The 14,318-nt window shown below is 34.8% G+C and overlaps 2 protein-coding genes across 6 annotated transcripts; both read left to right on the top strand.

Annotated features, from left to right (window-relative positions):
- The first annotated feature begins 689 nt into the window (after positions 1–689).
- Positions 690–6,574, top strand: LOC102617624 (bifunctional 3-dehydroquinate dehydratase/shikimate dehydrogenase, chloroplastic). 3 transcript variants are annotated; one of them, XM_006489111.4, is made up of 11 exons: positions 690–880; positions 1,441–1,673; positions 2,168–2,273; positions 2,428–2,655; positions 3,476–3,822; positions 4,132–4,195; positions 4,354–4,462; positions 4,552–4,695; positions 5,335–5,483; positions 6,097–6,259; positions 6,366–6,574. In XM_006489111.4, exons 1-11 carry the CDS (start codon positions 860–862, stop codon positions 6,404–6,406), a joined length of 1,605 nt encoding a protein of 534 aa, XP_006489174.1. In that variant the 5' UTR covers positions 690–859; the 3' UTR covers positions 6,407–6,574. The 3 variants fall into 3 exon arrangements, with proteins under 3 accessions (XP_006489174.1, XP_006489175.1, XP_052291311.1); XM_006489112.4 differs by having other exon boundaries at positions 693–880; positions 2,428–2,646; XM_052435351.1 differs by lacking the exon at positions 690–880 and adding an exon at positions 1,182–1,338 and having other exon boundaries at positions 2,428–2,646.
- Positions 6,575–7,846: 1,272 nt separating this feature from the next.
- LOC102618089 (uncharacterized) lies at positions 7,847–12,492 on the top strand. 3 transcript variants are annotated; one of them, XM_025102557.2, is made up of 3 exons: positions 7,847–8,048; positions 8,234–8,296; positions 8,805–12,492. In XM_025102557.2, the coding sequence occupies exon 3, from the start codon at positions 8,882–8,884 to the stop codon at positions 11,882–11,884; it is 3,003 nt and encodes a 1,000-aa protein (XP_024958325.1). In that variant the 5' UTR covers positions 7,847–8,048; positions 8,234–8,296; positions 8,805–8,881; the 3' UTR covers positions 11,885–12,492. The 3 variants fall into 3 exon arrangements, with proteins under 3 accessions (XP_024958325.1, XP_024958324.1, XP_006489176.1); XM_025102556.2 differs by having other exon boundaries at positions 8,170–8,296; XM_006489113.4 differs by lacking the exon at positions 8,234–8,296.
- Positions 12,493–14,318: the final 1,826 nt, after the last annotated feature.

The raw sequence follows: 14,318 nt of genomic DNA, 5'->3' as shown, positions 1-14,318 counted from the left end.
TGTATCCCGGATAGTCTAATTTTAATAAAATTTTATATTATTAAAATAACCCCAATATAATTTATCATTAAGGAGATTAATATAATATAAGATATTTGATTCTTAAAACTCATCTAGTTATAGGTAGAAGAATTAAATCTCAATTTTTTTTCCTCTTCTTCATCCAATTTAATCCGATGTAAAACTAAAATACTTAGTTCTACAGGATTTGGAGTGGGCTGCACATTCTCTACTTTAATGTGACCGAAAAAAAAAATGAAGTTTCTTAGGAGAAGAAACAAATTTGAATTAGATTTGAGTCAATCAATTATAAGCATTGTTTCGGCATCATGACTTAGCGGATGAAGAAATATTTTTGTGGGTGTAAAAAGAAATTAATAATTAATAATACAAGTTAAATAAAGGATTATTTAGAGTATTTAAAAGAGTGAACTAGATAATTTTTTTTTTAAATTTATTAAAAGAGTGTGTGAAATAATATGGTGTTTAAAATAAAATAAATTATAAAGTGTAAACAGTCCCACCCTTATTTTTATTTACCCAAAAATTTGTCGCATTTTGTCTTAGCATTTTTTTTTTAACTAATTCTGTGGAAAAGAGTGCTCGGTTTGGAGTTTAGAGGAGGAAATATCAATATTTTATATCCATCCATATCCCGGACAATACAACGCAGAATAAAATTTAAATAAATGGGGGAAAGGAAATATAAGAATATTTGGAAGCGAAGCAACCCACCCACCAACCCCCGCCTCGCCTACCTTCTCTTGCTTGCTGACTTAAGATTGACCAAACTCTGTTATTCTTCTTCATCAAACTCATAACTCAAAACTCTCAAGCTCAAGTCACTCACTTTTTCACCATGGAATCTCCCAACCTTTTGGTAACTTCATTTTCTTTTTCTTTTCTTTTCTTTTTTTTTCCCTTTTGCTAATTCAACTTCTTCTTTTTTTTTTTCCGTTTTGTCTCTTGGGAAAATCATCTAGGAACTTTTTAAAAAAATAGAGGCTGACTATTCAGATTTCAAAAGGGTTGTTGATTCTCGTTTCTCTTTCTTTTCCTAAAGCTTATTCTTGCTTGCTGCTTAAACTTTTGCTTTTGGCTTAAACTTTTGCTTTTCTAATTAAACCGTGATACACGCGATTAATACGAATAAAAAAAGTTTATATTTTGCTAGATCCTTGCTATATAGTATTCTGTTTTCGTGGCTACCACTATCCGACCCGACAAGTTATTGGATTTTTTGTTATTTATGAAATAAGAACCATGATTGATTTTATCCTGAATTTGATAGCTGCTATCAGAATGAGACTGAGTTATTTAATTAATATAATTTTGACGGTATCATGTCAGTTTGTATTAGATTGTTAAATATTTTCCTATGTTTATCCTTTTCTTTTTAAATTTGTTTTTGTTTTTTTGTTTTTGTTTTTGTTTTTTCAGGTTGCTTCTGGCTCAAAACTTGTAAGTGGAGGTATGAGGAAGAATCCAACCCTAATTTGCGTTCCTATAATGGGGGAATCAGTGGATAAGATGGTGGTTGATATGGGTAAGGCAAATGCTAGTGGTGCTGATCTTGTCGAAATTCGTTTAGATGGTTTGAAGAATTTCAATCCTCGTGAGAATATCAAAACTCTGATTAAAGAATCCCCTGTGCCCACCTTGTTCACCTACAGGTTTGTGATTGAATTTCTTTTACTATATTTGTTTTGTTATGTGTTCTTTACATTGTATTCAAAGTTAGAGTACTTGTTTAACTTGTCCTGTGATGGTTCCTCTCCATGGATGCTAAAAGTTAATGCACCAGGAATGGTTTGATTATTGTATGCATAAGTTTATCAGTATCTGATTTTCTCATAAAGCAAGTTACCTTCCTATTTGACTGTTGTTGTCAGTTGGTCCTGAATAATGCAAAATGCAATCATTCTGCTGATGAATTTTTTACCTGGTTTCAATTTTCTTTATTTGGAGTTCTAACTTTTCAAAGGGACACACCAATTATATTATAGTTAAATTCTCAAACCATCCAAAAATTTAGGTTTCTGAGTGTTTCAGTCTTGTCTACAAATTTTTTATTTTATTTTTTTTGGCTGAACCATTTGTTAGACATTCTGTTGTTACATAGATTTTGAGCTTGGACCTCTCTGATATTTTGTGTTTTTCTCTGTAGACCGATTTGGGAGGGTGGTCAGTATGATGGTGATGAAAACGAGCGAGTGGATGTACTTCGGTTGGCCATGGAGTTGGGAGCTGATTACATTGATGTTGAGCTTCAGGTAGCCCTTTCATGATAAAGAAACATCTATACATCTAGTTTAAGTCTCCTTGACAACATCTGAAGTCACTGGAGCATTCTGTTTTTTATTCTTAACTTTCTTGTTTGGTTTGATAGCTGACTTTCTTTTGCTACTTTTGATACTGTTTTGCAAGGTTGCTCGTGAGTTCAATGATTCCATACGTGGAAAGAAACCTGAAAAGTGCAAAGTCATAGTTTCTTCTCACAACTATCAGTATACTCCGTCTATGGAAGATCTCAGCAATCTTGTGGCAAGGATACAAGCATCTGGAGCTGATATAGTTAAGTTTGCGACGACTGCATTGGACATTACTGATGTGGCACGCGTTTTCCAAATAACTGTGCATTCTCAAGTAAGTCACGTATGTTGGATCTTGTTCTTCATATTTAAACTTGGTCTGTAATCTCTCTCAATTTGAATTGGAATTTAAATCATGATTTTCTGCTAGCACTTCATGATGCCAATCAATAGCAATTGAGAGTATATTGATGGGACACATAAAGGAATATGAGAACTTCATGTGTGTATTGCTATTAGATGTTGCCTTGTTCAAACTGCAAATAATTATGAATTAATTGTCCTTTTGATTCTTCTGACTAATCTAATAATAAGGATCTTGACTACTTTGTGATTGTATGTTAAGGTTTCATCTTAGATGACGATTTTTGATAATTGAAATTTTGGTATGAGAGGTGATTCCTTTGCGAACCATTTACTTTAGGAAATTGGCTGAGAAAGTCCTTAATCGTAAAAAATTTCCAATGTGTTATGTGGGGGAAAATGTTTTTGAATAGGTACACTTGACTTGATTGTGGTGGCCAGTGCAGAAAGGCCCAAAAATTTTTATGCTATCTTGGTTCTCTTTTAAATAGACATTTATGAAAATCATGGAATAAACATGTGTCATGGAGTTGTTTGATAATGCTTATTTACCTATATGTCCATAGTGGTCGGAAATTTAGAAGGGTTTTCTCCTTTGATCATTAATACTCTATGGTATATGGTTTGTGTATTCTGCAGCAACCTCAAGTTTTAGAGAATTTGTTGTCAGAAATTTCTATTATTTTTCAACTTTTTTAATTAATTGTTATGCGATTTCTCATTTATTAGTTGTTGTGAGCAATACTAAAACTGAGTGGTTGCTGTATAATGTTTGATTTATTTCTGTTTGGAATTTTCAGGTTCCAATAATTGGACTTGTTATGGGTGAGAGGGGATTGATTTCACGGATACTTTGTGCAAAATTTGGTGGTTTTCTTACTTTTGGTACCCTTGAGAATGGAATTGTTTCGGCTCCTGGTCAACCAACAATAAAGGATTTGTTGGACCTTTATAACTTCAGACAGATGGGACCTGATACAAAAGTATTTGGAATTATTGGGAAGCCTGTTGGCCACAGCAAATCACCTATCTTATATAATGAAGCATTCAAGTCAGTTGGTTTCAATGGAGTTTTTGTACATCTGTTAGTGGATGACATTGCAAAATTTTTCCAGACTTATTCGTCCAACGATTTTGCCGGATTCAGGTTAAATCTGACAGAGAACTGTCATATCAAAATATAGTAATATTTATAGTTGGTAGTATAATTTGTTTTTGCTCTGATTTTGTGAATAACATCTTTTCTTAAGTATCCTTTCTTCTAGTGGGTAATATGTTTCATGGGTGAGTGACAGGGGAAGTGGCCTACATTATTTTATGAGCTTGTGTTTGATATTCTATTTTAACTCCGCCCATTTTGTGTTTTACGTGCTTCTCATGTAATTTTTTGCATTCACAACTTGCCCTGTCCTTAGACTTGAATAATGGGATGATGTAATTTACATTACAAATGCAGTTGCACAATTCCCCACAAAGAAGCAGCAGTGAAGTGTTGTGATGAGGTTGATCCAGTTGCCAAGGTAATTAATAATCTTTTTACATTGAAATGCTTGTAAGACAATTGGCATTAGTGTAGCTGGTATAATTATTATTGATGTGCTCTCTTTCTGGCATTTTTTTTTAGTATATATTAATGCCATGTCTACCCATGATTGATTAAATCTTGACCCAATCTCAGTCAATAGGAGCTGTTAATTGTATCATAAGAAGACAAAGTGATGGGAAGTTATTTGGTTACAATACAGACTATGTTGGTGCTATTTCTGCTATTGAGGATGGACTAAGAGGTTGCTTTTGTGTTTCACGAGCAAACTATATACATTTTGCTATTGACTTTTGCTTTTAATTGTTTTGGTTTTGCTATTCTCTTTCACAGGTAGACTTAATGTCAGTGGTGGGGTCAGCTCAGCATTAGCAGGTAAGTTATTTGTGGTCATTGGAGCTGGTGGTGCTGGCAAGGCTCTTGCTTATGGTGCAAAAGCAAAGGGAGCAAGGGTTGTGATTGCCAATCGCACTTATGGTGAGAGTTTAACTTTCTTATGTCTCATGTCCTGGCTTCTTTTGAACACATTGCTCTTTGATAGTGTCATAGTCATTAGGATTCTCCTTTTTACTTGGCATTTGAAATTTTTTATCGCTGCAAATATTATTCATCTAGGTAATCATCTTGAATGGGTTACTGCTGCTTTTAATTTATTCTTCTATCTTACCTTCAACTCGTATGTCATTATGGAAAAGACAGAAATCCTTCGTACATGACAAAGATAATAATGAAGATAAGAATTTCTTTTACAATCAAGGTGAAATTTTTTCGCTGATGCTGATCTAGTAGAAGGGAAGGTTAATATTTAATATAAAAGGTTCTTCTTGTCATTGAAAAACTGATAAGAATTGATTTTTTTTTTCTTATTCTATTGAAAAAATCAGTATTTTCATGGTTTCCAATATTTTAGAAGTTGTTGCGTTATAAATATATGCCGGAGCCTATCTCTATGGTGCATGGCCTGACCATTTTATTGTCCATGCTACTTGACATTGCAATGCAAATAGTGTTGCTTCCTTCCTGAACACTACCTCTTCTCCTCTTTGTTAGTAGTGCTTAGCTTGGCTCAGATTTCTACTTGGTGATAACTTATTTCCTTTCTCTGTTTTATTCAAGATCGAGCCAGAGAACTTGCAGAGACTGTAGGAGGACATGCTTTATCTCTTGCCGACCTGGAAAATTTTAATCCGGAGGATGGCATGATTCTTGCAAACACAACGTCCATTGGAATGCAGCCAAAAGTTGATGAAACACCTATTCCGAAGGTTTGACTTTTTACTGCTTTCGGTAAAAATGATTGCCTTTTCTTTGACTGAAAAGATTTTTTTGAAGCCAATGTTATATACCTGTAAACAGAATATCAATGACCAGCAATCAGTCAGTCAGTCAATTTGGGTTATTTTAAAACAATCATGTCATTGCACTGAAGTTGTCATACCTGGGTTTTTGGTCCTCATGAGTTTTTAGTGAATTAGAGTACATAGCCCACTATTCAGTGAAAAGCTAATATAGAGCTAGAATTTGTGTGTATTGTTGTCACCTTTAGAGACCCGTGATAACTGTTTGAATTTATAGTTCTGTTCTCCGACTTTATGTTCTATTACTGAAAAGGAAATATAGTAATAATGATTGTAAGAAATGACAAAAATAAGTTGGAGGAGCCTCAGGAGTAGGAATGATATGTAGAATTGCATTAGGATGACGAGGGAAATCATGGTCTGCTAGCAAATTTGGGTGAAGAGGTTTTTGAAACTTTGTTGCAGTAAAGCACCAAAAAGACTAATATTCTCTATTTAGCTAAAATGAACTAAGCTTTCATGATAAAAACTTTCAAGCACGTGTGAAAACATAATTTTAAGTGATTTTCTGCTTCTGCAGCATGCTTTGGGACATTATGCGCTGGTCTTTGATGCTGTTTACACCCCGAAAATTACCAGACTCTTGAGAGAAGCAGAGGAGTCTGGAGCCACAATTGTGTCTGGGCTGGAGATGTTCATTGGACAGGCATATGAACAATACGAAAGATTCACTGGATTGCCCGGTAAGATGAATGCACCTCACCTGTATAAATTCTTTGTGCTACTCTTGTATAGTTTCAATAAGTTTCATATATTTACTTATTTTCTATTTTCATTTGGTAATTTCAGCGCCGAAGGAACTATTTCAGAAAATCATGGCAAAGTACTAGTGTGGTCTGTTTGGTCAATCCATTACATGTTGCTGATTTTGTTTTCTAGCGTAATTCAACATGAAGCATCGTTGTTCATTTTTTTCTTCGGACAAAAATATAAAAGGTCTACTTGTACCTCAATTTTATGTATGGAAATAAAATCCTAATTTCTAGTATTTTGCTCAATACTTGTTCCACTGTGAGAATGTGTACAGCTTTCTTTTACTTTGATTTTGGTTAATGCTAGTACTGATGACGTTCAAATGTTGACATATTGGACTAAATGAATCACCAACTCATAACTATGTTAACACAATGGAAAAGAGCTAAAATCCTGGTATGTTTGCATGCTTGAGTTATTTAGCTTTCAAAGCTCATTTTTTCCAAAGTCAGAAATGGTGTCAAAGCTGAAGAACAGGGGAAAAAGATGATGATGTTTCCCATGAACCTCTGGCAAAATGAGAGCATTAAGTTGAAGTATTTCTCTTGGTAGCCTTAAGTTCAGATTTTAAATTTCATTTTTTCGGTGAGGGGCAGAACTAATAAGTTGTTTCTTTGGAGTTTTTAAGGGTTTATCGGGAGTCTAAATCCTAACAATGCAGCACAGTCTGAGTCTGAGGTTGTACTGAGCATATTTCAGAAATCTGTGCCTAATACTTGGGAAATTTATACACTTGTAAACATTCACAGGGAAAGATTCTTATAGTATTCTTGTAAATATTCAAAACATATAGAGTTCTCCTGTGAGTACGCCCCCATTTTCAGAAAATATGAATCTAGATTTGTGTTTTAACGATGATAGAAAATCAAGAACTCTAAAACACTTCCAGCAACTAACCCGAGTCCTCACCAAGCAAAGCATACTTGATTTTGGTGTCTGACAAGCTTCTTTTGATGCTGGAAGTTAATGAACCGGCATCATCGTCGATGAAAGGCAACAAAAACAAAGCATGATGCTGTGTGTTGTTGGTTAACCAACATTGATGCTGGCGCATGGTGTGGTAGCCGCAAAGTTTCAAATCTTGGTGCTGGTGTTGCTATCATATTCATATGCTTAAAACACAATGATATCTTATGAACTTGTTTTGTTGCCAAAATATCTGCATTAAACGTCTTGAATGTCAAATTTTGTGTTCCTAATTATGGAAAAGTTGCTTTTCATGGAAAAAAAGAAAAAAAAAAAAGAGTAATTCTTTATTGCCAAATAAAGTAAATAACTTTATATTTCCAGAGTCCAAACTCCAAACATGTCACGTTTTATGTATGCGTCCCCGCTTACCAATTACCGGAGAGTGTAATAATAACATTGAATCCCTGAAGCTCTATCATGTCTCAAGGAAAGCCACAAAGTTTTTCATTTGTATCAAATAGGCCCCCATATCTCTATTAAAATGACTCTTATACCCTTTATTGTAAAGATACATGCTCTTAAATATCACCGTCACCTATTTACCAGACCTCCATTTGCAATTGTCATAAGATTCATAGCGCACATGAAAATTACTGAAATAGGGCGGCATGTGAGAAATTAGTCAAACTCTGATGCTTGTCGCTCTTTCTACAGTTTAACTGAAGCCCAAAATTTTGTTTGCTTTTTGAATTCTATTCCCCTCTCGCGTTCCTCCCTCCCTCTATTTCTCCGATTCAGACACAACGCAGAGTAAGTTTTACTCTAATATTTTTTTTTTGGGGAATAATTTAATTCTGTGTTTATTTGGCTGTTAATCTCAAAAATTTGAATAGCAAATTGATAAAAGTTTCATTTATGGATTTCTGCGCAGCATTGCTGTTAATGGGTTTACGAAGCTTGTATTTCTATTGATGTATTGTGCTTTTTAAGTTTAGAAAGCAGAAGTGGATTTTTCAGGCCGGCTTTTGCTTGCAACGTGTAAATGTGTGTATTAATGGGTATGTGAGTTTTGATCTTTTTTAAGACTCGTACGTGGATTTTTGAATTTTTTTTTTTTTAAATGGGACTTTACTTTGTTCTTGATTTAAACTTTTGTACTTTAATTTTAGGGTTTGCAACTGTCACATCAAGTGTTTTTAACTTTTATTAGAAGAGGATTTACTTTAAGCGTGTTAATATTGTGTTCTTGCATGGTGTTTTTGCAATGACCTTCCAGTTAAATGGCTCAGTTTCCAACCGTTGATCTGTGTCGTGCAATTTACTGGCATATGTATTATTTACGTTCGTGTATTTTCTGGTAGATATATGTTTAATTGGGGGTTTTTGACTTCTAATTAGGGTCTATGAATTTTTTTCTGAATTCTTTTAATTAAAGGATTGCTTTTTTTTTCTAGTTTCTGGCTATGAGATTTTGAAGACATGTGCTCAAATACACTTTGTACGAAATTTAATTCTACATTTGAAATTCTCAAGCTCTTTAGCTATCTATTTTCTTTTTTCTTACAGCGGGAGGCAATGTGATGTATGGGGCTGTGCACATAATTGAAGCAATTTGAGTTGGATTTTGGATTTTTGGGCCAGCGATGGATTGCAATAAAGATGAGGCTATCAGAGTCAAAGGAATTGCTGAGAGCAAGATGCAGAGTAATGATTTTGCTGGGGCTCGTAAATTTGCACTCAAGGCCCAACACCTCTATCAGGATCTAGAGAATATTTCTCAAATGATAATGGTTTGTGATGTGCACTGTTCTGCTGAGAATAAATTGTTCGGGAATGAAATGGACTGGTATGGCCTCCTCCAGATTGAGCAGACAGCCAATGAAGCTACAATCAAAAAGCAGTACAGGAAGTTTGCCCTCCAACTTCATCCGGACAAAAATAAGTTTCCTGGTGCAGAAACTGCTTTCAAGCTGATTGGGGAAGCGCAAAGAGTGCTCTTGGATAAAGATAAACGGTCCCTGCATGATATGAAACGCAAAGCATCTGTGAGAAGACCTGTTGCACCTTATCAGCCCCCACAGAAGCCAACTTACTCAAATGTAGGGACTCGAAATAATTTTGGGAGCACTTTTACAGGCTCAAATTTCCAACACCAGAGGCCACAACAGCCAGCACAACCTGGCATTAATGGTGACCCGACTTTCTGGACTATGTGTCCATTTTGTACGGTGAGGTACCAATATTATAGAAATGTTATCAATAAATCTATCATTTGTCAAGCTTGCAATAAGCCCTTCGTTGCATATGAAAGGGGTGAGCAAAGTTTTCCTACAGCAACTAACTTGGGTCAGCCGGCATTCTTCCAAAAGAAAGATGTTCCAAGTCAGGGTGCCTGCAAGTTAGAACAGGTATTTAAGGGGAATTTGGCTGCAGATAATTCTAAGACAGCTTGTCCTCAAAAGACAGGCTGCACTTCTGATTTTGGTAAAGAAAAGATGAATGGTAAGAGAGGGAGGAAGCAGGTAGTGGAATCCAGTGAAAGTTGCAGTACTGAAAGCAGCAGTGACTTTGAAGTAGATGTGCCAGTTGATGAGAGTGGTGATTTCAATGGTGGAGAGAATTTTGGGCATAATAAATATCAAAATCCACGGAGATCTAGTAGGCGTAAGCAGCAGGTTTCATACAAGGAGAATTTGAGTGATGATGATGACTTGGTAAGCCATCCGAAAAGGTTCAAAGGGAATGGATCATCTTGTGCCACTGAAAAAGAGAATGAAGATGCTTTGAGAGAAGAGGCGGCTAAATTAGATAATCAATCTGGTTCAGGTGCAGCTGTGAGAGAAGAACAGAAAGAGTCTAAAAAGAAAGATAGTGCACATTTCCAAGAGAGCTTATCAAATGTGAAAACAGATACTGAGATGGCGATCGGAAAAGAAACAGCTGAGGAGAATGGCTGTGTGAATATTTCTGTAGCTCGTGGTGATAAGAAAATGTCTGAGGCTACTACTGATTCTGCAGTAGATTCCACCTCTGGAAGTGCAGTAAACCCTGAACTTTTTGAATATCCTGATCCAGACTTCAATGACTTTGAGAAGGACAGGAAAGAAGAGTGCTTCTTGGTAGGCCAGGTGTGGGCAATTTACGATACTGTTGATGCCATGCCTAGATTCTACGCTCGGATCAGAAAAGTTTTTCCCTCTGGCTTCAAGTTGAAAATAACATGGCTAGAGCCAGATCTAGATGCAGATGATGAGAAAGAAAAAGAATGGGTGAATAATGGCTTACCGTTTTCTTGTGGTAAGTTTAAACATGGGAACTCTGAGGACACTGAAGATCGTCCTATGTTCTCTCATTTGGTTTCATGGGAGAAAGGCAGCGGCAGAAATACTTACAAGATATATCCAAGAAAGGGAGAAGTTTGGGGCCTCTTCAAATGCTGGGATTTTAATTGGATATCTGATGAAGATACTAATCGGAAGTATGATTATGAATTTGTTGAAATCTTGTCAGACTATGCTGAGGGTGTTGGTATTTGCGTTGCATACTTGGCTAAGGTGAAAGGCTTTGTTAGTGTGTTCTGTAGAAAGGGTAAGGAAGGAACAGACACGGTTATAATTCCACCTGCTGAACTATTGAGGTTCTCCCACAGCGTTCCGTGCTTTAAACTGACTGGCGAGGAGAGAGAAGGTGTGTTGAAAGGGTTTTTTGAAATTGATCCAGCTTCTCTGCCTTTGAATCTTGAAGAGATTGCTGTTCCTGAAATTTTGAAAGAAGAGACTGGTGCTACTCATTCCAATTATTCTTTAGGATCTTTTGATAGAGAAAAATCTCAGGCGGGGTATGAAGGATGCACATCTATGCACCAAGATGAATTGAAAGAAACGTGTCTAGAACCTGATAATGATAGGTCAGTTGAGGATATTGAACATCGAAGTGCTACTGCAGCTTCAAATGCAGACGCCATTGAAATTCCAGACCCAGAATTTTACAACTTTGATGCAGAGAAGTCCAAAGACAGGTTGCAGGTTGGTCAGATCTGGTCATTGTACAGCGATGAGGATGGCTTGCCGAAGTACTATGGTCAAATTGTGAAAGTTCAGACTGACCCAGATTTTAAATTGTATCTGAGGTGGCTTGAAAGCTGCTCACTTCCAAACAACGCAATTTGTTGGCATGATGAACGCATGCCCATTTGCTGTGGAAGATTCAAGATTAAAAGGGGTAAATTGAAGGGATATCCTTCCACTGTTTCCTTTTCACATATGGTGAGTGCTGAACCTGCAAGTAAGAAGAATGAGTACACCATTCTTCCCAGGAATGGTGAGATATGGGCCTTGTATAAGAATTGGAATGCTGAAATTAAATGTTCTGACTTGGAGAATTGTGAATATGATATAGTTGAAATCATTGAGGCGCAGAACTTGCATATAGAAGTCTTATTTTTGGAGCGTGTTGCTGGTTTCAACTCGGTTTTTAAGCCTCAGAAAGAATCAGCATCAGCTGTTATGAAGATCTCCACAGAGGAGCTACTTAGGTTCTCCCATCAAATTCCTGCTTTCAAGCTGACTGAAGAGAGAGATGGCAGCCTGAGAGGCTGTTGGGAACTTGATCCTGCTGCATTACCGGTGCATTACTTTTTGCTTTAACCAAAGTAGCTACTGCTGACGACAACAATATTTACGTCTAAACTTCTGCTTGAGCTAACGCATTCTTCTTCATAAGAACGCTGGTGTGAAAGCAGAATGATAATGGTTCCGTGATAAATTACTCCATGACTGTGGTGTTCTTGGTTTGTAGTTCTTGAAAAGTTGCATGAATATGAATTGACTGGAAATGATGGAAGCTCCCTCCATTTTTTGCGTTTCTCTATGGAGAAAGAGGTGGGCTGCTAAAATACACATTCCTGATGTGTCCGGAGTGTTGTCGAAGTAAAATCATTCAAGTTAGAATTTCTTCACTTGTTGAAGTTAACAGAATTCAATTGGATTTAACTGTTGATCTCTCTCAATATCTCCTTTGATTAGCTACTATTTTTGTCCCCTCTTTTTTCCAGTCGTCGTTGAATTCACATATTAGCATGAGCACAAACCACGTGTGCTCCATTTTGTAGCTGATGACTCCCAAGTGATTCTATGTTTTCTAGATGTCAAGTTCCATCACCCGAGCAATAGCAAATGTATTGGAAAGCATCTCCTTGTCCTCCGAATGCTTGGTTGATTTAATTCACATGTAAACGTAAATTTATTTGTTTTCATGATTCTTTGATGAACGGGGAAGGATTGGAGGTAGCTTATGGAGAAGAGCCAGAAGGAAGGATGAGTACAAGAATTATTGATGTTCATGGCTAATTAGACTATTTTTCATATCCATCCTTTCAACTTTGGCTCAACGACGCTTAGAATCTATTATTACTAACCTCACAAATACCCCCCATAGTCCCATGGACCTTGTACACTACCTTAGTTCACACTTAGTTTTCTTTTTCCTTGTTAAAAATATAATTAAAGAAATGAATATTATAGTATAACCTCTATAAATTAATAATGTCGGGACCATAGAAATTTATTAATTTAGAGAGATATTAATTAATCGATAAATTAATAATTTATTAATTTATAGAGTGTGTTCACAGTACAAAGAACTAACATTTAGAGGTCCAAAGTTTAGAAGAAGTTGCTAAAAGTATAATTAAAGAAATGAATATTATAGTATAACCTCTATAAATTAATAATGTCGGGACTATAGAAATTTATTAATTTAGAGAGATATTAATTAATCAATAAATGAATAATTTATTAATTTATAGAGTGTGTTCACAATACAAAGAACTAACATTTAGAGGTCCAAAGTTTAGAAAAAATTGTTGCTAACATCACTGGATATCGTGCTGAAGATGAAGTTGAGGATGACACAGTATCTTTAGAGCCTATTTCGCGCAATGAAGCATTCAAGTCATTAACAACACTTCATAATTTTTTATTGCAGTATGAGAATTCAACCCTAGAACTTTTAGATGCAATAAGAAAAAATAGAGATAGGATTCAACTAGATTTAAACTTCAAGAAAAAAACAAGTTACAATAGACTCATATTTTTATAAATTGACATAGTCAGTTACATTTGTAGTTTCACAGTATTTGTAATTTCTACAATTATTAATTTATTATATAAATGGGACTACACAGTTATATAGGAGTTCTCATAAAAAATATTTTCTTATTAATTTATCAAAATTATTAATTTAGCTTCAGGGCCCAAGTCGAGACAAAAAAAAATTATTATATTATAGAGATTATTAATTTATAGAGGTTATACTGTATTTTACCACTTAATATTTTCTTATATATCATTTTACTAACAAAATTTTTTGATAATTACTTTTTTTTCACCTAATGCTTTAGTTTTTATTATTTTACCATTAAACCATTAAATCCATTAATAAATTACTGATGTCAAAGAGATATTTTAGGAATTTCAATATATTTGATATTTTAGGAAGTTCACAATACATAATGTTTATAATCTTATCACTATTATTGTTACTATTATAGTAGATAATAATAGTACTAAAGACAATAATTAACTATCGACATTTTGACAACTCATAACAATCCATTTCGATTCCTAAACAAAGTAAACATATTAATGGGAATAAGATAGTCTATTCCAATTATTATTCCTACAGTTAATCTTACTCGAATTATAGTCTATTTTAATTATAGTCCATTTTGATTATCAATTGATAAATGTAGAATTAAGTATTAGCATTAATGTTCATGAAAAATAGATGACTTATAGTCTTCAAAATATAATTTTACAACAATTGTTTTTTCAAAGTAACGTTGACTGCTAAATGCTAATAGGAGTGAGCAATGGGTTGGTATCAGGCTGAATGAAAAATTTCAATTCAGTATTAAATTCTAAAGAGTCGATAAGAATAGAACCAAAAAAAGAATCGAATCATAATCAAATCTTTCCATCATATCCTTTAGATATTTATAATTTTATTTAATTTTCTTACAAAATTTAACTTTTTTTATTTCTTTTATTTTCTTATGTCCTCTTAAATCATGCTTGGCGC

The sequence above is a fragment of the Citrus sinensis genome, chromosome 1 (assembly GCF_022201045.2).
Source record: "Citrus sinensis cultivar Valencia sweet orange chromosome 1, DVS_A1.0, whole genome shotgun sequence".
In the NCBI taxonomy this organism is placed as follows: domain Eukaryota; kingdom Viridiplantae; phylum Streptophyta; class Magnoliopsida; order Sapindales; family Rutaceae; genus Citrus; species Citrus sinensis.
The sequence above is the reverse complement of the archived record's forward strand: the minus strand, read 5'-3'. Positions and strand labels throughout refer to the sequence as shown.